Source organism: Peromyscus californicus, unplaced genomic scaffold, assembly GCF_007827085.1.
Source record: "Peromyscus californicus insignis strain IS unplaced genomic scaffold, ASM782708v3 Scaffold_5__1_contigs__length_169319896, whole genome shotgun sequence".
In the NCBI taxonomy this organism is placed as follows: Eukaryota; Metazoa; Chordata; class Mammalia; order Rodentia; family Cricetidae; genus Peromyscus; species Peromyscus californicus.
The window spans coordinates 24,154,514-24,180,892 of record NW_026294573.1 but is presented as its reverse complement, the minus strand read 5'-3'; the positions used below and the strand labels follow the sequence as shown (position 1 = coordinate 24,180,892).

The 26,379-nt window shown below is 47.5% G+C and overlaps 2 protein-coding genes across 8 annotated transcripts in view; one reads left to right on the top strand and one right to left on the bottom strand.

The window, feature by feature from the left end:
* The first annotated feature begins 704 nt into the window (after window positions 1-704).
* On the top strand, window positions 705-8,141 carry Fabp3 (fatty acid binding protein 3). Its single transcript, XM_052716076.1, has 4 exons — window positions 705-978; window positions 4,297-4,469; window positions 6,663-6,764; window positions 7,864-8,141. Exons 1-4 carry the CDS (start codon window positions 906-908, stop codon window positions 7,915-7,917), a joined length of 402 nt encoding a protein of 133 aa, XP_052572036.1. The 5' UTR covers window positions 705-905; the 3' UTR covers window positions 7,918-8,141.
* A 566-nt stretch (window positions 8,142-8,707) lies between these two features.
* Window positions 8,708-26,379, bottom strand: part of Zcchc17 (zinc finger CCHC-type containing 17) — a 52,387-nt gene continuing 34,715 nt past the window's right edge. For 4 of the 7 annotated variants that reach the window (XM_052716069.1, XM_052716073.1, XM_052716070.1 and 1 more), the window contains 3 exons: window positions 22,596-22,696; window positions 20,185-20,330; window positions 8,708-9,480 (listed from right to left, as the gene is read on the bottom strand). In XM_052716069.1, the coding sequence (XP_052572029.1) occupies window positions 9,322-9,480; window positions 20,185-20,330; window positions 22,596-22,696 (406 nt within the window). In that variant the 3' untranslated portion in view covers window positions 8,708-9,321. Of the gene's footprint in view, window positions 9,481-20,180; window positions 20,351-22,595; window positions 22,697-26,379 lie in introns of those variants that run through there. The other 3 variants (XM_052716071.1, XR_008213657.1, XM_052716075.1) reach the window with 3 other exon arrangements.

The following is a 26,379-nucleotide window of genomic DNA, read 5'->3' as shown; positions in this document are numbered from 1 at the left end:
GGTAAGCGCAGAAGGACCCCAGTGCAAGCTGAGAGGTCAGAAACGCCTGGAGAGCTCGCCGCCAGGAGCTGGTGGGGAGCAGGACAGCCTAGGGAGAGGCGCCCGCAGGAGACATTCCGCAGGGAGGGGCAAGCACGTGTCGGGCTAGCACGAGGGAAGCAAGGTCACGATCGCCCAGTGCAGGTGAGGCACTGGGCAGCTCAGCCACCCTTGGTGTCCAGGGCGACTCCTCTCCGTTCGGCTGGAGTCCGCGGGCTCAGGGGTCACTAGACCATGCTTGCTGTCTGGGCTCCAATTCGCTTCTACTTATGGTGATCGCCCCCCGAGCCTCCGCGCCTCTCCTACAAGGAAGATGACCTAGGGCTGGTGAAATGGGTCAGCAGGTAAAGGCATTTGCTGCCAAGCCGGACGATCTCAGTTCGATACCCGGGACCCACACGGTGGAAGGAGAGAAGTGACTCCCGCGAGTTACAACGTACCCCTCAATCCGCGCGCCTATACACGCACGCACACAATAAGTGTAAAACCACCACGAATTTTAAAAAAAAGGTGGCATAAGGTTCAGGCGGCGTTTTCCCAGCGTGGCACCAGCTCAAGAGCGAGTTCCCTTTCTGTGTGGCTGTGGGTGATGGGTGCTCTTCTTGACTTGCGGGGAGCGCCCCGCAGCCAGGGCGGGGACAAGTTAGATGGCACGGGCAGGACCGCGGACGGCGCCGACGCAGGCACCGGGCGGTTTTGGGGGGGGAAGGGCACCAGCTCCTTGCTGGAGTGCAAGCCCTGGCTTCCTATTTCGGGAGCAAGGGGTGTGGACCACGCTCATCATGTGACGCGAGGGCTATTTAAAGAGACTCTCCGGCCGGGTGCTGCGGTTCTGAGTGCCTGCACGCCTCCTCTCTCACCACACCATGGCGGACGCCTTTGTCGGCACCTGGAAGCTAGTGGACAGCAAGAATTTTGATGACTACATGAAGTCACTCGGTGAGTGAACAGCGGGCGCAGGGTGCGGAAGGTCCCTAAGCTGGTCCTAGCGCTGAGTTCCAGCTGGAGTGTCCCGTGCGCCTCCTTGCACACTCCCTGCCAGTCCAGGCTGGGAATACCCGCGCGCGGAGGGTGGCGTGGGCCGGAGCATCTCGGCCTTCTGGGAGGGGACTGTCATGGTCCGAACCTGGGGAGTGAGATTGCTAGGGAGAAGGCGCCCAGGGGAAGCAGCTGTGGCTGCTGAGGTCGGGGCTGGGAGGCGCTTTCTAGGAAGCAAGCGAGGTCTGTGATCTGGAGGTGAGAGGGGAGTTGAATGAAAGAGCAGAAGGCCAGAGGCTGGCTCAGGAGAAAGCAAACGGGAGCATGGGTGGTCTAGGAATTGAATCCCGAAAGGGAATAGAGCAGATGTGAGTGTACTGAAGGAGGAAATACCTAGGAACCCCGAGGAAGCCTAAGGAAAATCAGTGAGTTCGATCTGGGAAGAGGTGAAGACGACAGACCTGAGCAGTCAGCCATGGTCCCTCCCCCTCCATGTTGGGGTAGTGAAGGTGCCCTCGTTCTCACTGGTGTGTGCAACCCGCTCCCCATCAGTATCTGAGATGCTGCTGGTAGGGCAGGGCAAGACGACCACCACACATGGACTTTCCTACGGAACCAGTCTCCCACCTGTTCAGTGTCAGGGAGAGGGTGAAGAAAGCTGTTGTCTGGGATACAGCAGAGGGTGCCAGAAGCAAGGTCAAGAGCTGTGAGGGGGGGCGGGGAGTGCGATTTGGGAATGGGGAATACTAAAGCTTCAGAGAACCTCATTGGTAAGGTCTGTGAAAATGGAGCCCCAGGACTTGCTCAGCTAGGAAAACAGCCCAGTGAATGCAAGCTGGTCATCTGAAGACTGACTTGTGCATGCCAGGCAGGCTCTCTACACTAAGGTACACACATCCCCACTCCCTTTTTACTGTGTGTGACAGGTTCTCATTAACTTATTTAACCTGCTATCCCAGCCTTCCAAGTAGTTGAAAACCCAGGACCATCTAGAGTTCTTCCCACTTCAACACAGGCCTGGGAGTGGGAGATTACCTGAACGTGGGGAATGTGGTATGACCCACTCACCCAGAACTGGCCCTAGTCTTTCCTTTCTTGCCTTGGGCTTAGGTAAAGACCCTTCCTGTGAAGTCCCTGGCTATATCATCTTAGTCTACTAGGTTGGGATGGGGAAAACTGGGCTGTGTCATGGATGAGCTAGATCTATTCCTCCTTCTGAGGAAAGAGGGCTGGACTATGACAAGCTGAAGGGTGTATGCAGGTTCCTTTCACCTACTTCTGGATTGTCTCACAAAAGTGCCCCACAAAGCACTTTTGTCACTTTGATTTTGGGGATGGAACCCAAGGCCTTGCACATGCTAATCAAGCACCATGACTGCTGAGCCTCAGGCCCCAGCCCAAGCTCCCATCAGCACCTACCCAGAGAACCACGCATTCTCCAGGTCGCATTCTCCAGGTCAGAAGCTGGGCTTGTCTTTGTTTGGAGACAGGGTCTCACTGTAGAGCCCTGGCTGTCCTGAATCCCCTATGCAGATCAGGTCCTCTGGCCTCTGCCTCCCCAGCACTGGGATTAGAAGCATGTATCCACACCCAGCAAGTTGGCTGTTCTTGATAAGGGTAGGAAGTACTGATTGCCCAGGTTTAGTTCTGCCTTCCCAAGCCAAACTGCGAAGTCCTGAAACCGAGCTGCAGCTGCCTTTCCAAACCTTCTTCTTTGCCTCAATGCTTGTTGTCTTCAGGCCACTGTGCTCGGGGGTGTTGACAGAAACCAGGGTCTTCAGCAGGCTGAGCACCTGATCGTCCCAAGCTGCACCCTCGGCCCAAAGCAGCTTCTTCTGTTAGGGGACTGAGATTCCATTTAGCCTGGACATACAGAAAGGCTGAAGTCCAGTGAAGAGCAGATTCACCCCAGCTCTCGGCTGGCTTCACTAGCACCCGACTCCTGCGAGTGGGTCCTGGGAAAACAGCTGGTTCACTGCTGAGGTCCAACTCACTCAGACACCAGTAGGCAAAGCCTTATCCTACAGAACCAAAAGTTCTTAGAACAGAGCAGCCCAGCCTAGTATAAGTGACTACAGGTACCAATGGTGGCTCTAAGACAGTTGGGAATGAAGGTCACTAAACACTAATTTCTATTGATTGATTTATTTGGCCTTTTTGAAACAGAGGCTCACTATAGCTCATGTTCTGGAGCTCTGCAGCCCAAGCTGGCCTTGAGTTCTTGGCATTTCTCCTGCTTCAGCCTCCCGAGCTGATTACAGGCAGGAGTCACCATGCTCAGCTTGTTTGACTTCGGATAAGACAGCACACTCTCTAGGCCTCATTTGTAAATTGCGAGTAATGAAACCTATTTTTAGGGCTGTTCCAAGCATTACTTGGCCACCTATGGAGAGCTTGCATGGTGTACATAGCTTCCAGCAAATACACATGGCCAGGGGGATATTTGGAGGTTCCATACCATATCCCTATATCTGGCTGCCTCCTGCCTCATCGCTGAGGACAGCTCAGCATGTGCTGGGACCAGGGGATAGGTAGTCAACAATGGAAGATTCCAAGGAAGCTACAATCCAAGGGGGTGAAGGCTTGACCTACCAGGTCTGTGTATGTCACCTGCTTGTGGACACTTGGGACCTTGCCTAGGACTCAGATCCAACACTATGTCAGGAGTCTCCCCAGGGACTTCAACTCAACCCCTAAGTCTGTAGGAGACAAAGCTCCTTTGTGCTTCTCACCAGGAGGCGCCGAAGCTGCAGTGTTACCACACACAGAAGATAGCAGAGCACAGACGTCCCCCATTTCAGGGTGGAAAACGGCAGACAACCCTTGTCCAGGGGACTCCAGAAGACTGTTGACTATTTCTTCTTTTTTCAGTCTGTGGTCTGAGTGTTCAGGAGGCCAGAGGCAGTGGGTGCTCCGTTCTGGAGGTGACACAGGGCTTAGTAGCTTCCATCTGATTTGTGACTTTGGGTTTAAACTCCATGCAGTGTTTATATCTACAAAGGCTTGCAGGGACAGGAATGAGTGAGGGGCCATCCATACCCCTTGATACCTCACTCTAATTTCCACTGTTGCTGACCTTCCCTAACACTGACATTCCTTATGTTCCACATCAGTCCAATGGCTGCAGAGCTAAGGAAAAGACTGAATGAGAAAATGGCCACACAAAGACACCGGCCACCATGGTCCTCCTTCCCCATGCCTAGGCCCAAGACTCCTCTTTGAGCTTGTACAACTCCTCTCTACATCAGCTAATTCTCAACCATCCACCCCTGCCCTTAGGTGTGGGCTTTGCCACCAGACAGGTGGCTAGCATGACCAAGCCTACCACGATCATTGAGAAAAATGGGGATACTATAGTCATAAAGACACACAGCACCTTCAAGAACACAGAGATCAGCTTTCAGCTGGGAGTGCCGTTCGACGAGGTAACAGCAGATGACAGGAAGGTCAAGGTGAGTCAGAAAAAAGGGATGGAGGGTACTGGGACACTGTAGGGTGTGGTGATATACTGTGTACCCTAATAAAATTTGCCTGAAGATCAAAGAACAGAACAAGCCACTAGATTAAACATAGAGGTCAGGCACACACCTTTAATCCTAGCACTCGGGAGGCAGAGATCTGTCTGGATCTCTGTGAGTTCAAAGCCACCCTGGACTACATGAGATTGACTCAGTCTAGGAGAGAAACAGAGTCAGGCAGTGGTGGCACACACCTTCAATCCCAGCATTAGGAAGGTTGAGACAGGAAGTGATGGCTGGGTGGAGAAAGGCATATATGGCGTGAGGAGACAGGAACCAAAGCCCTTTTCGGCTGGGGCTTTTCAGGCTGAGAAGTCCTAGAGGTTAGAGGTGGCTGGGGCTTATTCCTTTGTCCCTTTGATTTTTCAGCATTTACCCCAATATCTGGTTCTGGGCTTTTATTAGAAGACATTTTAGAATTCGTGATACAGTAGCGTAAGAGGCCAGCCCTCTCTTAGTTCCTTGGCTTTGTACCCCAAGGGGCAGGCTGTCATAGATTTAGATCAACAAGGTTCATAAAGCCTCCTCAGTGCTGGGATGCCCTAGGGGCTAAGTACAAGCTCTGGCCTATTTTCTTCTCATCTTCCTGGGCAGGATCTATCAGCAGCTACTGGAGTGGGCAGCAGAGCTAAGATGTTCTTCTGACCTTACATCTCCAGCCCCAGCTGGGTGACCTTGTACACCAAGGTATGCAGTAACTCCGAGGACTTCGGCAGCCATGGCTGTGACCCGAAGTGCTTTAGGAATGATGCCCAGATTCAGTGCCCTGTACTGAGGTCACCCAGGCGCTGTCAGAAGAGGCAGCTGAGCCCTCCTTACTACAGGTTTTCTCTTCTGCAGCTCTCAGGCTAGGCCACTGACCGTGAGGAACTGTTTCCAGTACCACCAGCTGACAGCCAGAGCTATGCTGCAGGATATGCATTCACCAACATGAATGTTGTGGGTGTTTGCAGTCTCCAATATTTACTTCTGGGTGTGGGAGGGAGCACCTAACTCTAGTGTTGCTCAGTTACCTCCCAGTGGTAATCTTGGCAGTTGCACAAACCTCCCAGCACTGGTCTAGACACAGACCTTAGGGTTGCTGACATCCAGTCTATAGGTTGTGCCTATACCAGTATCCCCAGCATTATAACCCTGAAGGTGATCTCTTCAGCCACTGCACAGCAGTCTCCATAAAGAACAGGGTGGGTCCTGGTCTTGCAGATGCAGAGGAGCTGAAAGCCCAGCCCAGGACCACACAGCAGGCTAGCAGTGGCACCTGGGACGGTGCGCTGAGATGACAATCAACTTTGGATGAGGGTGACTGCTTCACCACATGCTCCTAACTATATCCTTGAACTTGCCACCTTTTGATGGGCCCACACCGCACATTAAATACAGCAGTGGCCTGCTGGGATGTTTAGGCCGAAACTTAACTGTTGAGTTGACAAAAGCCAGTGGGGAATGAAGATTCCATAAGGTGGAATATAGACAGCCCAAGAGATGAGTGATCAACCATCACTTTTCTAGACTCATACCCCACAGACCCTCAGTTCCCTAGTTCTGGCCTACAGCTCCCAAATTCCTAGAGAAGAGAGATCTGGGCAAGCTGCCAAACACAAGCTAGCAGCTGATACAGGCCGGCAGCACCGAGGACCAAATGGGCCCTGGAGCCAGAACTGAAGAACACTCCAAGGACACCTGGTCCTGGGACCTTGCAATTGCTGCTCTGTTACTGGTTGAGGGTATCATGTGACATAAACTAAAGGAATTCCGGGAGGTCTACTTTTCCAATATATCCCAAAGGTCTTTTAGACACTGATGTGCACAAGAGTAGAAAGATCTTCAGGATTCCTCTTTGGGTAGTCTCAGAGAAAGGGATGGGCTTAAAGGGACCCGGAACTGTGCTCTACCGAGCTACGCCTCAGCCTGAGCTCCTCTCGGAGGCTTGTGCCAAGGGCTGAACTGCCTGCTGTACCCACTGCCTGAGCTCTTCACCTCCCATGGCGGCCACAGAGCAGGAACCCCGTGTAGCTGTGTTGGAGGTGGGCTGCCTGAAGGCTCAGCCTAGCACCAGTAAGGTTCCTGGTCTGTCTTGCCCTTCAATTCTGGCTCTGGTCACAGCTTAGGTTCTACCTCTTCCCACAGTCGACAGTGACACTGGATGGGGGCAAACTTGTCCATGTGCAGAAGTGGGACGGGCAAGAGACTACGCTCACAAGGGAGCTGTGTGATGGGAAACTCATCCTGGTAAGATGGGCAGTGGTGGTGCCTCACAGCAAGTGCCTGGTCCTCGTCAGTCCAGGTCCTCCCCTCGGGGACAGAGGAACTGGACAGGAGAGGCGGGATGGGGATTCATACCAGTCTTGGTTCAAGTATCAGCCTAAAGGCTGCCTGACTCTGGACATGTCACCTTCGTAACACCAACCTTGAGGGCTGCTGGGAAGACTGTATTCATAGCCAAAAGCACCACCCAAGTGGGAAGAATGCAGCAGGTGTCCATGAAAGCTTCCTCCTGTTTGCTGTTCCCCAGGAAGAAGGAGAAAGCAGGGCCAGTTGGTCCCAGGTTCTCCAGGAGCAGCTGCCACTCCATCCTCTCCTGGGTAGGAAGGCAGACATCTGCGGGAGCAGGCTTGTGCCTGGTGGGCACTGCTATGGTTTCCTGTTTCTGGCTTCCTGTAAATACCTATGGCCTAGATAGGGGTACAACCAGGCCTGCAGATCTGCTTTGGGACAAGTTTAAGAGTTCACCAGGAGAATGGAACCCTATAGGACTGCACCTGTACCAGAAGCATGGAGAGCAATGTCAGCATCGCAGACCTCACCTGGCTCAGTGGAACCTGCTAATTGCATCTCAGTCACAGGAGACCGGGGACCCCACTGAGTTAGGAGTGAGGTGCCTAGCTTTGGTAGGGAAGTAACAGACAGGACCACATTCACTGGGCAGTTAGACTAAGGTGACCATGGCTTGCCTCTCCTGTGACACAATAATGGTGGTTATGAGAGGGAGAAAAAGTTGGCAGATTAGTGGTTTTCTCAAGACTCTGGATGTTTTTATTCATGTTTGCCTACTATGTGCCAGGTACCACTTAGTGAGCAGGTGCTAAACACAAAAGAAAGAGGAACAGGAATGTGCTAGATCTTGACCAATTTATATCTTCTTTCAAGGGCCCATTTTCCCAAAAATCTTTAAAATGGGAATTATAACACCTATCTTAAAAGATTCGTATCAGAAGAAAAAAGTCAAGTTCCTGGCACATAGTAGGTATTCGAGGGCTAATCAGGAGGAAGAGGGTGAGGAGCACTCCCTCTCTTACTCTGCCCCGTCTGACCGTGTCCTTCCTTCCAGACACTCACCCATGGCAGTGTGGTGAGCACCCGAACTTACGAGAAGGAGGCGTGACGCTGCTGCGCTGTGGCTGACTGTTCCTCTGCCAACCGGCTACCCCTCGACTCAGCACCACGTGCCTCATTTTTTCCCTCTGGTGTTTTGTATAAATACACTTTGGTTGGGATGCTTCTGGAGATGGGGCACCAGCCTGAATCCCAGTTCCCATTGTGTATGGTTTTATTTTTAAAACTGTATCCACAGGGTGTTCTGAGGTCAATAAAGCCCAAGGCCGCCCAGTTGCTTTTGCCTTTGCTCCTCCTTTCCTGTGTGTCCTGGGCCGAAGTGACAGCCTGTAGGCCACCTGGGAAGGGACAACCTGTAGGCCACCTGGGAAGCAGCGCTGGTGAGGAGCCCAGGTGGACAGTCTCTGCCGCCACTATGCTATGTCTTTACCCTGGCCCGCCATGGTCAGATGAGCTAGGTGTCCCTGAGTGACTACTTCACACCCACTCTGCATAGAACACTCCTGGATTGGCTCTATGGTTGCTGTGGTCACTCTCCTTCAGGAATACAGGCTCAGGACAAGGTCCAGGGACCACTGTGGTAGGAGGCGACTGCCAAGTTCCCATTTGTGCCCCAGAGAGCCCCCAAGGTTATAGTCTTAATGGGTTTTCTAATCAGCCCAGGGGAAGAGGTCTTCACTATGGAAGAGAGGGCTTTTGAGTGATCTCAAGAAAGCTGTGACTTGCTAGTGACCTTGGCTTTGTGCCTCAGCTTGGCCTCTTTCCAGAGTCTCGGATAACATATTAAGTGTTTTCTGTGAAAAGTTACCCAGGAAGGATTATAGGAACAAGGCCTTCCGGAAAGTTTAAAACCAAACACATTTCCATTTATGCCAGGAATTTAAGCAGAGACCTGCAATGGAACCAGTCACTCACAGAAGGCAGAGCAATGACCTTGGCTTCAGATCTCTGGCTCAGCAGTCACTGCAAAGACTGTTCTCTGCACACTTTGAGCACAGGCCCAGGTTGAGGGAATGAACAATACTTCTCCCTCCTGCCTCCAACAGAGGCTGCAGAGTCTACCCACAACTGGTCCCAGACAGCAGGCAGGCGGAGGCTGCTCACTGTGCTCTCCCACCACAGCCAGGCTCACCTCCACAGTAGCACCTGTGGCACTAGCCTGGACTCCTGCAAAGGGATCCAGCTCTGACAGTGGCAGCCAGGGATGGTACTAGAACCTTCTGCCGAATAAGGGAATTGTGTACATGAATGCAATGGCTGTGGGGGTCACTTGCAAAGGGATCAGAAGTAATAAGGAAAAAACATTTTTGGAGCTGCCCTCTAGCTTCTCAAGCTGCTTGCTACACGAGGAGAAGCCATCTGAGCCCACAGGGACAAAGTCAGTGGGGTGGGAGGCCATATTCTCACTACTGAGTCTTTCCAGGAGCCAGGGCTGCCACGGCCCATCCCACCCTCATTCTTTATGCTTCTTGTGTTTCTTCTTCTTCTTTTTCTTCTTTGTAGCCTTGCTGTCCTTTGATGCATGCCTTGCCTTCTTGCCCATATCACTCTCAGAATCGGAGCTGTCACAGTCAGACGACTTCCTGTCTCTGTGTTTCTTTTTCTTCTTTTCCTAAAAGGGAAATGTAAAATTTCAACATCCATGTATATATCTCCTTTAATATCAAAACCACAGCAGGTGACCAAGAGGTGCATCTGGGAAGTGGGAGCAGGAAGACAGGGGTTCAAGGTCAGGCAGAACTGCATAAGACACTGCAAAAAAGCCAGGCAGTGCTAGTGCACCAAACAGATCTCTTGAGTTCAAGGCCAGCCTGGTCTACAGAGTAAGATCCAGGACAGGCACTAAAGCTACACAGAGAAACCCTGTCTCAAAAAACCAAAACCAAACATACCCTGCAAAAAGAAACCTGGACAAAGAGGCACACGTCTATAACCCCAGTGCTACAGGGGCAGATTTGGGAGGGTATACCCAGTGAGCTCCAGACCAGTTAGGCTATAAAAGGCAGAAAAACCCCAAATGAGAAGTGGGGGGTGGGAGAGAACTACGACACACAACACTTGTAGATTTTATCAACTGTTGAAAGTGTGCTGATATGATACAACATAGACATGCTACCATGTTTACACACACACACACACACACACACACACACACACACACACTTAATACCCAGGAGACTCCTGGAGCTAGAGTTAGTTGCAGGTGATTTTGAGACACCCAAATGGGTTCTGGGAACTGAACTCCAGCAGCACATGTGCTTTTAATCACAAGGCATCCCTCCAGCCCAATGCTTCTTTTAAAAAAACAAGCATCTACTCTTTTTTGCTTGGTTTTTTTGAGACAGGGTTTCTCCGTGTAGCCCTGGCTGACTGTCCTGGAACAGACAGGCTGTCCAGACCAGGCTGGCCTTGAACTCAGAGATCCACCTGCCTCTGCCTCCTGATTAAAGGTGTGCACCACCACTTCTTGGCTCTCAGTGAGTTCTTAGTTAGCCTGGTCTACACAGTTCCATGACAGCCAGGGCTATGTAGAGAGACCCCATCTCAAAATGAATAAATACAAATAATAGATAAATAAGTTTAGGTCAATCTTTCCAACAGCCAAAGCGACAGGAAGAACAAGTATCTGGAGTGGGAGGTTTGAAGCAGGGTCTCATGCAATCCAGTTCCATCCCTGGACTCCTGATCTTCCTGCCTTAGCTTCCAGAGTGCTGGAATTGCGGTAGTGTACTACTTTGTCAGCTTTTGCATTCTTTGGAAGAAATACACACACCAGGCCTTTATTCTGTCATTTTTATGTCACTTACATGTGTGTGCACGTGCATTCCATGGACCACGAGTGGCAGTCAGAGGATGACATTCAAGAGTCCGTTCCCTTCCAACTGGGAATCCAAGTCACGTCTCAGGCTTGGCAGCTGCCTTCCTTTGTCCACTGAGCAACACCACTGGCCTCTCTACAACCATTTTCATAAAAGCAACTCCACAGGCAAGCTTACTCTACAGGGCATGGCACGGGAGGTCCAGAACCCAGAGGGGTGAGGCACGGCCACAGAGGAGGAATAGTCCTGATCCCCTGGTGGCTGCCAGAATGGAGACCCACTGTGATTCAAACTTGCCCCTTCCCCTAGGGCAGCCCCACTACGTGCTGGCAGCGGAAATAGATGGCCTCTCTTACCCCTAAAGAGCAATAACCATCTTGAGCTCCATGTAGTGTGAAGGAGCTTTGGGAGGGAGCATGGTCAGAGGAGGAGAAAATACTATTTCCTAACATGACTTTTCCTCACACTCACACAAAGAAAGGGCAAGTGCTGTGAGAAGGATCGGAATGTGCCAGAAAGTGTTTTAAGGTAAACCAACAGTTCACAGCTTTGCAAATGGAACTTTCTTTTTTTTCACCAGGGGTGGTCCTAAAGTTAGACACCCTTGCACACAACCATGTCACTAAAGCTAACAGCACAAACCCAGGGTTGGAAGGTTGGTTCCTATGCTTCTGGGGGGCGTGACCTGGGTGGTTCTTCAGCACCGTGTAAGCTGCCTCCTTGAGTTTAAATATCTACATTGCCTCAGCAAAATTCCCCAAGAAGGAGACTACAGGAAGAGGGAGGGAGGCCCGACAAGTGAGGCCCCTGCTCCTATAGGCTTTTGAGCCAGCATCCCGCAAGCCTGGATGATCCACCAGGTGCTACAAGCTGCCTTGTGGCGGAAAGGACAGCGAGCCGGTGTCTGTGACACAGACCTACCCCAAGTTCTACTTACTACTCTGCAGCCTTGACAAGTCACCTCACCTCACTGACGTCTAGCTGCTGCATATGGAAAACAGATAAGAATAGCATCCATGTCACACGGCTGTGACGATTCAATGAAACAGTATCCATGGCGTGGAGAAGCTGGAGGACTGTCCCAGACTATAGGGATAGGGTTGAAATCTGCGTGTAGATGATGGGAAGGAAGTAGCTCCTAAGCAGAGCACGGCCCCCTTCCATGGACACGACGGGAGGCCTCACAGTATGGTGGTCAGAACAGCAACCTTAGAATAAGACAATTACATTCCGGCTCTGCCACTTGAGTCACCCTGTGTGTCACTGGGACCAAGGACTTGTTTAAATAGTACTTACTTTGAAAGAGGCTATGAGGGTAAGTTCTAAGCCTGACACATTACAGGCATCCTGCAATACCTAACAGCTCCCCTTACACCAGTGCTGGGAACTGAGCCCACAACCTTGTACATATACCAGGCAAGTGCTCTACCATGGACTATGGCACCACCAGCTACAAGTACTGTCTCTTATTTCAGTAACTCCCAGGGTCTTCTCACAGTCTCAGCAAATAAGTAGAATGAACAAGTTAAGGGTTTTTCAATAACTCACAGAGATCCACATGCCTCTGCCTCCTGAGTGCTGGAATAAAGGTGTGCGCCACCACCAGGCTCAAACTAAAACCTGGAAGGCTTCTCTAGTGTGTCACTGCAGATCTTTCAGTTACACTCCTGATGCCATCTTTACCATTCCCTTTCCTGCTGTGGGATGGTCTGTATGTCAAACTGCTCTGATTGGTCAATAAATAAAACACTGATTGGCCAGTGGCCAGGCAGGAAGTAGGCGAGACAAGGAGAGAGGAGAATTCTGGGAAGTGGAAGGCTGAGTGAAGGAGACACTGCCAGCCGCCACCATGACAAGCAGCACGTGAAGACGCCGGTAAGCCACAAGCCACATGGCAAGGTATAGATTTATAGAAATGGATTAATTTAAGATGTAAGAACTAGATAGCTAGAAGCCTGAGCCATTAGGCCAAACAGTTTAAATAATATAAGCGTCTGTGTGTTTATTTTATAAGTGGGCTGTCAGACTGCCGGGGCTTGGTGGGACCTGGAGAGAAGCTCTCCAGCTACACTTTCCTACCTTACATCCAATCTCTCAACGGATTCTGTCCACTCTGCCTTCAGAGTCCACTCATCAGCTCCTTTCTCATCATTTCTATAACTGTCACTCTAGTACGAGCCCAGTGGCCTCTCATCTGGATTAGCAGCGTCTGCCGACCTGCCCGCTTCTAGCCTTACTTTCTGACCAGCCAGTTTCCATATAGGAGCCAGAATAATCTTCTTAAAAAGGAAGGCAGAGGTAGGTGGATCTCTGTGAGTTCGAGGCCAGGCTGGTATAAAGAGTGAGTTCTAGGTCAGCCAAAGCTAGTGAGACCCTGTCTCAAAAACGTCAGAGCATGTCATTGCTCTGCTGAAAAGCTCTACTTAAGTAAAGCTGAAGTCCTTACAACCAGGGCCCTCCATGGACTCTACACATCCTCCCCTTCTGCTCCCTCTTTTATTCTACCCACACTGGCCTCCTCACTGCTCCTGAAGTGTGCCCACTCACTGCCAGCACCCAGCTACTGCACCGCTAAAGCCCTCTCTCCACTCAGCTAGGTCATTTGCTTCCCCACTTCAGATAAATGTACTTATCCAAATAATACTTAAATTTTTTCTTCTGAGACAGGACCTTGCTGTATGCAAACCAGGCAGGCTTGGAATCCCCCTGCCTCAGCTTCTCATGTGCTGGGATAATAAGAGCACACCATTACACATGGCTTCAATGATAGTTCATAAGAGTGGCTAACCCACATAGCATCCTATCTAAAATGCCAAGATAGGGTTGGGGTGCAGCTCAGCAGCAGAGACTTGCTTACCATGCACAAGGTGCTGAGTTCAACCCCAACACCACAAAACAAACACTCCAGACTGTTTTCTCCATGGCATTTGCACTAGTTGATATATTAATGTCATACAGTATTTGTTTACCAGGTCCTTGTCTATCACCTCCTTTAGGTCACAATGCATTTTCTTCATTTTGTACCTCGGTGACTAGACTAGAGGTACATATGACAGAGCTCCATTTGTGCATGAAGCTGAAGTCCAGTGTGTGTGTGGTGGTGGTGGTGGGGAAACGGTGTAAAATGATATTTTATCACAGAAGTGGAAATACAATACCTGGGTGCAGTGGCTCCACTTGTAATCTCAGTATCTGGTATATGGAGACAGGAAGGCCAAGCATTTAAGATCACCCTCTGCTACACAGTGAGCTGGAGGCCAAACCGTGCCTCAGAAAGGACACGGACACACACACGGACACACACACACACACACACACACACACACACACACACACACACACAGACAAAGGGGGGTGCTCAACAGGTAAAGCACTTGATGTACAAACCTGGTGACCTGAGTTCAATCCCCAGAACCCCAGAAAAGTGGAAGTAGAGAACTGGCTCCATGAAGTCTTCTGACCTCTAAACGTGTACTGTAGTACATGCATGCCAGCACTCACACATCACACATCATACATACATCGAAATAATACATTAACAAAACAAAACAAAAAAAGAATCTGAAGCATCAATGGCTCTGGGCAGACTACACTGGGAAGCTCTGTGCTGGCAGACCTGGTAGTCTGTTCTAGATGAGCACCAGAAGTTCCCTAGGTAGTAGGAGAGTGTGGCCAATGTTGTCCCTATTTTTCATTCTTCTGTAAATGGTATAGGAGCCAGCGATCACATTATTTAAATCAAAGGAAAAATTACATTGGAATTAAATGTAGCTAGATTTTACTCTAATTAGTAGACAGCCTGGTCCCTAAGGTATGTGTTTCCTCACAATTTGGCACTAATTTAGAAAGATCCATAATGATCTATAAGTCAAAGAGAATAGCGATCTCAGACCACAGATTGAGAGGAGGTTATCCAAAGAAGGGGCTGGCTAGATGGCTCAGTAGGTATAAAGTATTCCAAACCTATGGTGGAAAGAGAACCAACTCCCAAAAGATGTCCTCTGACATACAAACTCACACACTCACACACCATGGCATGTGTGCACCCTCACTCACACATACACATACACACACACACACACACACACACACACACACAAAGATGAATTAAATTAGAATTTTAAAAAAGGATTATCCATGGGTTCACCATAAAAAACTAGTTCCTATTTTACCATTTCATAACCATTTCCATTTATGACTGTTCTCCTCGTGTTCTAATTACAGTCTAGCAAAGAGTTACAGTTTTCAGATATGAGGACAGACACTGCCATGTTCTGTCCTGAATACACTGACTGGATACAAAGCTAAACCAATACACATTGGCTGTGTGGGTAAGGACAAGAGTTCAATGCACGTATACTCAGTGAAAAGGGGTAGGCGGGTCCTCCCCTTGAGACGGTTAATATTCCCCGCCAGCAGCAGCAAGTAAATATCCATCCCTCTCTAAACTGAGTGAAGGAACCCAAGGAGAAATATGGGGTCTAGCTCCCCAGAATCAGAGGATGCCTGTTATATGGCAGATATTTATTGTTGTAACACGGGGACATCTTTACTCCCCGCCGTTTCCTAGCTCCTCCACTTTGCCGGACATCCCATCTCATAGGCCTAGTGTTAAATATGTTCTTCTCCCAGAATACAGAAGCCAGACACTGAAGCAGACCTGAGAAGAAACAGGCAAGGTCCAACAGCTTCTGGCTTGGACTCTCTGGCTGCAGTCCAGAGTGGGCTTGACTCCACTGCTTCTCCTGTCCTTTGAGAGCCAGTGACCTCCTTGGGATGAGTTCTCTCCTCTATTACCATACATACCTTGACTGGTTAGCCCTCTCCTTAAGCAATTAGCTGATTGAGTGCTGTGACCTTTAGTTCATGTGAGATGCCTACCACACATAATCATTCCTCTTTTTTTTTGGAGCTGAGGACCGAACCCAGGGCCTTGCGTTTGCTAGGCAAGCGCTCTACCATTGAGCTAAATCCCCAACCACATAATCATTCCTGTTACCCACTCATCAATTTGACAGTGTGGATGGCTGAACACATGCCCTTCAGATCAATCTATTCAGTTCTGCATGCAGCCCCAGAACTATGAGTACTAGAGCAGTGTCCAAGTCAACAGACATGGACCCTCAAAGTCCATTTCTTACTGGAAAGGAAAGATCATCTGCTATGGGAATCCGAGCAATGGAGAGGCTGTGATGGTGGCACTCAGGAGGTGAGGCAGGAGGATGGTAAAGTCAAGGCCAGCCTTGATACCCAGTCTCCAGGAGGAGGAGACAAAGGAAAGAGAAAAAGAGATTAGAGGGTAGAAGAACAGAAAGGAGGACTCCTGGAACTTGGGAGACTTGAACCTGATTTACACTATGTACAGAAATAAATCAACAGGCAACATTATAAGCTAAAGGCCTCTGGTTACAAAACAAAAACTGGGCTGGCTCAGTGGGTAAAGGTGCTTGCTTCCAGCCCTGATGGCCTGAGTTTGGTATCTGAGATCTACATGATAGAGGGAGAGAACAGACTTCTGCAAGTTGTCCTTTGACCTCCACAAAAGCAAGACATGACTTGTCATCCCTCCCCAAAAAATAAAGAAATAATTCATTTTAAAATATTTTTTTTTAAGAAACTGGCTAAGCTTTATCTTTAATTCCAGCACTCAGGAGGCAGAGGCAGGTAGATCTCTGTCAGGACAACCAGGGATGCACAGTGAAACCCTGTCTCAAAAAAAACCAACCAACCAACCAAACAAACAAATAAAAACAAAAAACAAAAACAAGGGCTGGAGAGATGACTCAATCGTTAAAAGCAGTGGCTTTTCTTCCAGAGAACTTGGGTTTAATTCCCAATACCCACATGGTAGCTCACACTTGTCTATCAGTTCCAGGGCTTCCAAAACCCTCACATAGACATACATGCAGGCAAAACACCAATGAACATAAACTAAAAAATAAATTATATATTAAAAAAGAAAACAAAACAAAAACAACTAAAACCAACCAAACAAATATGCATGCAGGCAAACACTGATACACATAAAAATAAATCTTTAACAAACACACACACACTCACACACACCAAAACCAAATCAAACCAAACCAAAAATACCAACTGGCTAAAGGTGACCTTAGTATCTTGTTATATCAAGTGACTAACACTCTTCTGGACACATGGGAGGCAGAAGCAATATAATTTTAAGATGCTTAGAATATGCCCTCTCCAGGCACAATTCCAATGCCAAGAGCATTCAGGAGGTCAACAGTAGGATCACCAGTCCATGGCTAGCCTGGGGTACAAGCAGTCAGACAGGAAGGAGGAGGAGGAGGAGGAGGAGGAGGAGGAGGAGGAGGAGGAGGAGGAGGAGGAGGAGGAGGAGTCACAGTAGTAGTAGAGAACTTTTAACAGGACCTAGGAACTAAGTGAATGCGAGATAGAGAATAAAGTAAAGGCATATGGCTTCTCTCTTAGGAGGACAATATTGCTAAAACAAGGTACATAAACAGAAGGGCAGAAACAAGGGTGGTATGTATATGTGTGTTGTCAAAGAGCTCATAAAAGATTATGGGGTGTAGCAGTTAAGAGATGGTTCATTGGTTAAGAGTACTGGCAACTCTAATAGAGGACCCAGGTTCAATACCCAGCATCTACACAGCAGCTCACAAACATCTGTAACTACAGTTCCAGGGGATCTGACTCCCTCTCTGGCCTCGGCTGGCACCAGGCACACACGGTACACAGACATACATGCAGACACAACACCCACAGGCAATAAATAATAAAAACAAATGACAACAACCCCCTCGAGATCAGAGATTACGGTAGTGTATTTAGGAGTGTTGGAGCTAGGTGCTGTAGTGAAGAAGCACTCCAGAAGTGGAGGCAGGCGGATCAGTTGTTCAAGGTCAGCCTGGACTACATAAAGAGTTCGAGCTCAGTCTGAGCTATGAGATTATGTCTCCAAAAAAGAGTATCGGTTAGGAACTGACTTGTCATCACTTTCTATTTTGAGGAGCTGGGCATCACCCCACAGGGAACATTGCCAAAGATCACAACAATCCCACTCTGTAAATGAAAGAACTGTGGTTAGTTTAAACTTACCTAGCCAGTCACAAGTTCCCAAGGACCTCAAACTAGGTTTGAAAGACTCAAGCCGAAGTCTAAAGAACTAGAAAGGCCCCAGGTCAGGGATATGGAGAGAACGTACAAGTCACTGACTTTCATGCTACTTGGCTAATTCTTCTAATGCTGTAACAGACCCTTTTCCTTACCTACAAAATGAAAATAATCCTTCACTGTGATGATGCCACTGAGGAAATAGATTACACCAGAGCCTTTCACCCCTAAAGCTTGCAATGCCTGACACAAAATGACCACTCAACACATTTTTAAAAAGCTGGGCATGGTGGTTCACACCTGCAACCCTAGCACTCAGAAGGCTGAGGCAAGAGGATCACTGAAAGTTCAAAGCCAGCTGGGGCTACAGTGTGAAACTCAATCTTAAAAAACACCAAAAGTTGGGTATGGTGGTGCACATCTGTAATCCCAGCACTCAGAAGGCAGAGACAGGTGGATCTCTGGTGAGTTTGAGGACAGCCTAGTCTACAGAGTTCCAGGACAGCCAGGGCTACATAGTGAGAAATCCTGTTCTCCCCGACCCCTCAAACAACCACCACAACAGAAAACAAAACACAACACAAAACCAACAAAACAAAACAGAAATATCCTACAAGTTAGGGAAACCACTATTGGCTGACCAAACTCCAGCACAGTTCTGTGACTTCTCTGCATAGCATGTTACAAATCTCCTTTCCTTCTGTACCACAAAAATCTGCTGTGTGAATCACTGTGCTCTAAGCAGTAAAAGAGGGTAACTCCAGCAGACAGGAGTCGTCTCCACTGATGGGAACAGGAAGTACTTCCTGGAAGACAATTTGATAAATCTAGCAAGAGTCTTAAAGTCTTTTATTTATTTTATTTAGTGAGTTATTTTGCCTACATGTGTTTATGTGCACCACATGCATGGTTGTTGCCCATGAAGGTTAAAAAAAAAAAAAAAAAAAAAAAAAAAAGGCATCAGATCCCCTAGAACTAGAGTTATGAATGGCTGTGAACCACCATGCAGGCTCTGGGAAATCAAACCCAGGTCCTCTACAGGAGCAACAAGTGCTCTTAGCCACTGAGCCATTTCTCCAGCCCCCAGAGCCCTAAAGTCTTAACTCAGTATCTTTGTTTTCTTTTGTTTGTTTCTTTTCTTTTTTTCTTTTGAGACAGGGTCTCTATGTAGCCCTGCTTTTCTAGAACTCTTTATGTACGTACACCAAATCAGCTTCTAACTCACAGAGATCCACCAGGCTTTCCCCAACCAAGACAGAGTCATAGTCTACAGCCCCCAAATGTCTGTAACTCACTATATATCCTACGGTGGCCCTGAGCTTGTGACAATCCATCTTCTTCTGCCTCCTGAACACTAAGATTACAGGAGTGAGCTATCATACCTGGTTCCCTTAACTCAATTAATTCAGCTCTTAACCCATGAGTCATCTGTCCAGACCCTCCCCTCTTTTGAAAAGATTAATGTATTTTTATTTTATGTGTATGGACACTTTGCTTGTATGTATGCACATGCACCACATGCATGCAGTGCCCTTGGAGGCCAGAAGAGGGTGTTAGATTCCCCTGGAACTGGAATTACAGGTGGTTGTGAGCCATCATTGGGTATGGACAACTGAATCCAGGTCCTCAGCAGGAGCAACCAGTGCTCTTACGAACTGAGGCATCTTCCCAGCCTCAACTCAGTAAGTTTATCCCAAGGACATATCCAAAGAAAAGTAAGAAGGTATAGCCAGCATTTTAGTTGGAAGTATTAAGTGTCCAGTAATATTAAAGTAAATTAATAATTACAGCCAAGCACAATGGCACATCTGGGAGGAAGATCAAGAGTTTAAGATCGTCCTGGGATATATATATATATCTATATATAGGTATATAGATATATAGATATATATATATATGGCAAGTTGAGGCCAGCCTGAGCTACAAGAGAACCTGTCTCAAAACTAACTAACTAAATCAATCAATCAATATTTATAGTCATTGAGTGAAATATTATGTGGCTTGTTTGTTTGTTTGTTTGTTTTTTGAGACAGGGTTTCTCTGTGTAGCCTTGGCTGTCTTGGAACTCACTCAGAGATCTGCCCATTATGTGGCTTTTAACATCAAGTGTTTTAAGAACATTTAAGGATACTTAAAAATAAGAAAAATGAAAAAAAAAGTAGGGAGTAAACTACACTTACAATGATCATAATTTTATATTATATGTATATGCATCTATTTATATTGTTAGCTAGGAAAAAGATTAGAGTATGCCAAGACTGTCTATACAACTCTCTCTGCAAAGATTATGAGAGCTTGCTTTTTTCATTTTTCACTATTTCAAAAATGCTTACACAAAGCATTTATATTTTAATACCTACAAAAAATGTGATAAATAAAAGTAAGCCAGCTCTTACCTTTTTTCTTTTTCTGGAAGAATTCTTTGTGGGATCAGGCTTCTCAATTCCTTCTTCCTTTGCCTCTTCTTTTTCCTCTTCCTCCTCAGGGATCAGAGAATACTTGGTTCCACCTGGCTGCATGAAACAGTCTTTTGCAAAGTGGCCTGTGGAAAAGAAACAAAGGCTGGAGAGGGAAGGAGTTGCCCTCCTCTGCAGGTGGATGCCTTCCAGAGGCTCCTGACACGGCCCACTGCTTCAAAGATACTACTGAGTTTATCTGAGTGGCGTTTCTGCCACCTCAAGGTGGCAATGCTCACTCAGTCCGAGCCAGGCGAGCAGCTGGTGTTAGAGCTGCGGGAGACACTGGTGCTGCTTTGGAAAAGGCAGAAGACACAAGCAAGCAGGCTTGTGCTGCCCTCCCTTAGCAATGGGCTTATTAATTTTTAAAGATCTATTTTGGAACTTACTCCTGACAATGCAAGGCTGCTCCAGAGAGCAGAATGCTTAACAGAGGGAACTGAACTGCAGGCCAAGCCCTAAAGGAAGATAGCTGGCAGGAAGTGGGCATTCACATCCAAGCCAGCACACACAGAGACAGGCACAGACACCCAGGGTGACTGAGAATTCAGACTGTCAGGTCTGGCAAGGGCCTTAGAGATCGTGAAATCCAACACCCTGCATTTGTATCAGATACGAAGGCCTAGAGTTAAGTAGCTCAGGGTCACTCAGCAGCAAACACTCAGCTCAGGTTGGCTGTCTCCCCCTTTTGTGCTGCTTTTGATACACCAAAGTCAAACACCTTCAACCTGACCTTTGCTGGCTGGGTAAAATTCTACTTCTTGCCATTCCTCTCTGCTCTGTGGGGCATCATGTAGAGACAAGTAAGGGGGCTCCACACTGAGCCTGTGGTGGTACTGAGGGTCCCTTTTGTTGTTTTGAAGATGAGTTGGTTGTTTGTTTTTGTGTTTTTTTTTTTTTTTTTTTTTTTTGGTTTTTCGAGACAGGGTTTCTCTGTGTAGCTTTGCGCCTCTCCTGGAACTCGCTTTGGAGACCAGGCTAGCCTCGAACTCACAGAGATCCGCCTGGCTCTGCCTCCCGAGTGCTGGGATTAAAGGCGTACGCCACCACCGCCCGGCTTGTTTTTGTTTTTAAATTTTGCATATACATGCGAATCTGTGTGTGAGTATATACACATGAGTGCAGGTGCCCAAGGAGACCAGAAGAGGGCGTCTGATCCCCTGAAGCTAGAGCTACAGGAAGTTTCTAGGACACTTCATCTCAAGAGTAGGAAAGAGCCGGGCGGTGGTGGCGCACGCCTTTAATCCTAGCACTTGGGAGGCAGAGTCAGGCAGATCTCTGTGAGTTCGAGGCCAGCCTGGACTACCAAGTGAGTTTCAGGAAAGGTGCAAAGCTACACAGAGAAACCCTGTCTCGAGAAACCAAAAAAAAAAAAAAAAAAAAAAGAGTAGGAAAGAAGTGTGAGGAGTAACTACAGAGGTATGAGTAAATGTGTTTGTATTTTGAGCCTAGAAGTTAGATGGGGCCTGGAAAGAGGGATACAGCACAGTTTTCCAAATATCTGGAAATAATCCAAATACCAAATATCCAAATACTACCACAATTTCCTCAAGGGCTATTGCTTCTCTCACTGTTACATTATCCTTCTCTATATTTTAAAAAAAAAATAGGGCTTAAAAAACCCACAAATCTGGGGCTGGAGAGATGGCTCAGCAGTTAAGAGCACTGGCTGCTCTTCCAGAGGACCCGGGTCCAATTTCCAGCTCCCACATGGCATCTCACAACTCTCTGTAACTCCAGTTACAGGATCTGACACCTTCACACAGACATACATGCTCGCAAAACACCAATGCACATAAAATAGATAGATAGATAGATAGATAGATAGATAGATAGACAAAGAGCCCCACAAATTCAACCAGGACACAAATCTGCGACCAGTCACTGCAGAAAAATGAGCAAAGCATGATGGATGGAAAGCTAGGGAGAAGAGGTGACAAATTGAGGTCACTCTGAAAATAAGAAGATGGCAATCTCTCTCATTATAACTCTAATAAGGGAAGTCAGGCTGAAAAGCTTTTAATATTTGAGTAAGACTAGAAGAAATCTGAGGAAATAGAGCCAAAAGGAAGTGACAATCCTCTATCTTTATGACAAAAAAGGACCCTGTATTCAGAATTCTGAACTTAAAGAGATAAAGATGAAGAAGAAGAAAAGATCTCATTTGGATCTTTAGGGAATGTATCTTCAAGTCACTTAATTTCTACAGAGGAGTAATTGTGCTCAGAGATCAGTGTGGCGGAGGACGGTGTGAGGGAGTGCCGGCAGCGGCCAACTGAAAACCACACTGAGCTACACTACCATGGTCTCCTTCAGCCGGGGAGGAGACAGAAACGGCAGACTTCCCGTACCTTTGCAGCCACACTTCTTGCAGATGGTGTTCAGGACAGCCTCGAGGGTGATCTTCTGCCCAGTGTAATCCTGGAAGGAGCGCCTCCGCCTCTCTTCTTGCCTGTAATGAAAGAGATCCCGACCACTGGCGCTTTTCAGAAGTGGCCAGATATATTACAACATAACGCTGCTTGTTGGTTTTCTGTTTGGTTTTTGGCAAGGAAGAGGGAAAGAGAAGAAAAGCATTGGGCAGAATGAGACAGTGAAATAGCTCTTTTTTTTTTTTTCTCATTTAGAATAAGCTTTGTTTTTGTTTTGTTTTGGTTTTTTTTTTTTTGGTTTTTTTCGAGACAGGGTTTCTCTGTGTAGCTTTGCGCCTTTTCCTGGAACTCACTTGGTAGCCCAGGCCGGCCTCGAACTCACAGAGATCCGCCTGGCTCTGCCTCCCGAGTGCTGGGATTAAAGGCGTGCGCCACCACCGCCCGGCTTTGTTTTGGTTTTTTGAGACAGGGTTTCTCTGTAGCCCTGGCAGTCCTACAACTTGCTCTGTAGACCAGGCTGGCCTTGTACTCAGATGTGCCTACCTGCCTCTGCCTCCTGAGTGCTGCAGTTAAGGGCATGCACCACTACTGTCTGACACAGAATGGGGCTTTGAATGAACAATTATGAATGAGACTAGGTCTTCTCTCAGTAATATACAGGAAAGATATTTGAAAGTATAATTGCCAGGCAGTGGTGGCACCTTTACAGGCTTTCTAAAAAGCAAGTCTGAGTTCCTTACAAGACCTTGGTATTGGGGCTTTCAGTTTGTCTCAAACCTACTTCTCCAGCTTCCACTTTATTTTACTTAGGCCCTGGCCAACGAGTCAATTCTGCTCTTCTCAGTGGTTGAGTGCCTTTCCTTAGGCAGACCCCACTCTAAAATGCCCTGCCTCTCTTACTCCACCTCCACAATGCGCTACCCAAACATTCCAAAGTTCCCCTCTTCAAGTCTTCTTTCCTGAGCGCCTAGGCTACAGGTGATTGTTGTTTCTATTCCTGACACTTTTCTTTTCTTTTTTTCTTTTTTGGTTTTTCGAGACAGGGTTTCTCTGTGTAGTTTTGGTGCCTGTCCTGGATCTCGCTCTGTAGACCAGGCTGGCCTCAAACTCACAGAGATCCGCCTGCCTCTGCCTCCAGAGTGCTGGGATTAAAGGCGTGCACCACCACCACCTGGCTATTCCTGACACTTTTAATAAGCTATAAAAGACACACGTGGAAGGCACTTATAACAAGTATATACTCACTTAGTTTTCACAGTCTGAACTTCCCCCATATAACCAGCACTGGGGTTGATATCTTAAAACACACATCTCAGCCCAGCGGTGGTGGCCCACGCCTTTAATCCTAGCACTCAGGAGCCAGAGACAGGCAGATCTCTTGAGTTTGAGGCCAGCCTGGTCTATAGAGTGAGTTACAGGACAGCCAGGGCTATTACATAGAGAAACCATCTCGCAAAACAAAAAACAAAAAACCAGTCATCTCCTGCTCACCGCTAGTCCTCAAGCCTACTCCCAGAGTAACCGCCATTCTTTCTCTGAACACAAAACCACTTTTCTCTTTACAGTAGCTGGCAATGATGGTACACACCTGTAATACCAGGACTGGAGAGGCTGAAGAGGAGTTTCACAAGTTCAAGACCAGCCTGAGCAATTTAGCAAGGCTTTGTCTCAAAATAATAGCACCTAAGATGTTAACGTGGTTTTAAGAACATATGCCTAGCATACAAAAGTCCTGGTTGCAACTTTCAGTACCAAAAGAATTATTACCTATGTGCGTGCGCGCGCGCGCGCACACAGGCACAAAATGGATACTTTCTGTATAGTTCTACCATTTGTGAAACGTATCCACATTGTTGTCTATAGTTAGGAATCATTTATTCTCATTGGTATACGTTATTATTTTGCTGTTGTCAAAGACAAGCTAGCCTTGAACTTACAGAGATCCACCTGCCTCTGCTGGAACTGAAGGCATGTGTCACTATGTCCAGAGAAACATGTGGTTATTAAACACTTAAAATGTGGCTAGTGTGACTAACGAATTAAGATATTAAACTGAGCTAGAGCACTTTCTGTTCTTCCAAAGGACTGGGGTTTGACTCCTGGCACCAAAATACTGACTTACAACCATCTGTAACATCAATTCCAGGAGATCCGGTACCCTCTCCTGGACTCTGAGGACACCAGACACAAGTGGCACACACACATACATGCAGGCAAAACACCTATACAGATAAAATAAAAATGAAAATAAAACAAAAAAGATATTAAATTTCATTTACTTATTTCTACTTTTTGAGATACTGAGAACTGAACCTAGGGCTTCCTCCATGTTAGGCAAGCATTGGACTGCAAGCTTCATCCCCAGACCCATTTTTACTTTTTGTTTTGAAACAGGAGTCTCACTAAGCTGCCTGGTCTAGCTAGGGTTACAGGTCTGCACAACCAGACCTAGTTCTTAAATTTTACTTAATTTTCATTAATTTACATTTCAATAGCCCCATGCTATCCTAGGTAGACAGCGTAGACAAGCATATAATTTAAGTTCTGAAAATGTTTGTACAAATGTCTGGCCTTTGCCCTAGAAGAATTTAAATGCATAGTCAATTATCTGGTATGGGTTATAGAAATGGGCCCTTTCAAAACAAAGCCTGAAGAATAAAAGCCAAGACAGGCATCTGGAAACATAGAGCAAGTCTCTTCCTTACAGGTTTTCAGGTGTGCTAATTTGAAGAACAGACTTTTTTTCTTTTCTTTCTTTCTTTTCTTTTTTTTTTTTTGGAGACAGAGTTTCTCTGTGTAATTTTTGGTGCCTGTCCTGGATCTCGCTCTTTAGACCAGGCTGGCCTTGAACTCACAGAGATCCACCTGGCTCTGCCTCCCGAGTGCTGGGATTAAAGCTGTGCACCACCACTGCCCGGCCAAAGAGCAGAGTTTTAAGTGGCCCTGAGCCAAAGCTTAGACATATCGTTATAATCAATCCCAATGCTCTGGGATTCTAACATACCACATGCCTGACCAGACCTCCCACATAACAAGTGTCTCACATTCAGCTCTCACTTTCTGCCCCCCACTGCCACTGTGTTGGCCAGGCTTCATGTAGTTCACATAGAGCAATGGTTCTCAACCAGTGGGTCATGACCCATGTGAAAGAGTTGCTCATTCTCATTGGTCTCCATGCTTCTGTGTTTTTTCATCCAGTCCACCCAAGTTAACAAAGCTAGTAAGTGCTATGTGCCAGTATTCGTACCAATGGGAGCAAATGAACAAAGAGCATGTGCCTAGGATGTACAAAGCCTGAGGTCCAATCCCCAGCACCACAACAAAATCCTGGCATGGTCAGAAGACTGCTAGCGGGGGCGGGGGAGACAGACTTGATTGGTCACGTCTTCCACGCACAGGAGCCCCTGATGGGCTGTGCCTTTTCTGCCTGTGCCTTTCCTAAAGTCCTTTCACTTCCCGAAACACCATTCCTTCTCCTGCTTCCTGAAAATACCATATCCACTCCTTAAGATGTAGCTCAAATGTCACCTTCTCCCTGAACAGAGGACCTGCAAGAAACTCCTCCTCCTCAAGCTGCCTTGTAATGTTGAACAGAGAGTAAATGAATGCTCTCAAGAAAAGAACACTAGCTGGGAAGTGGCAGTACCAGCCTTCAATCCCAGAGACAGGCAGATCTCTGAGTTCAAGGCCAGCCTGGTCTACAGAGTTCCAGGATAGTCAGGGCTACACAAAGAAATCTTGTCTTGAAAAACCAAAAAATAAA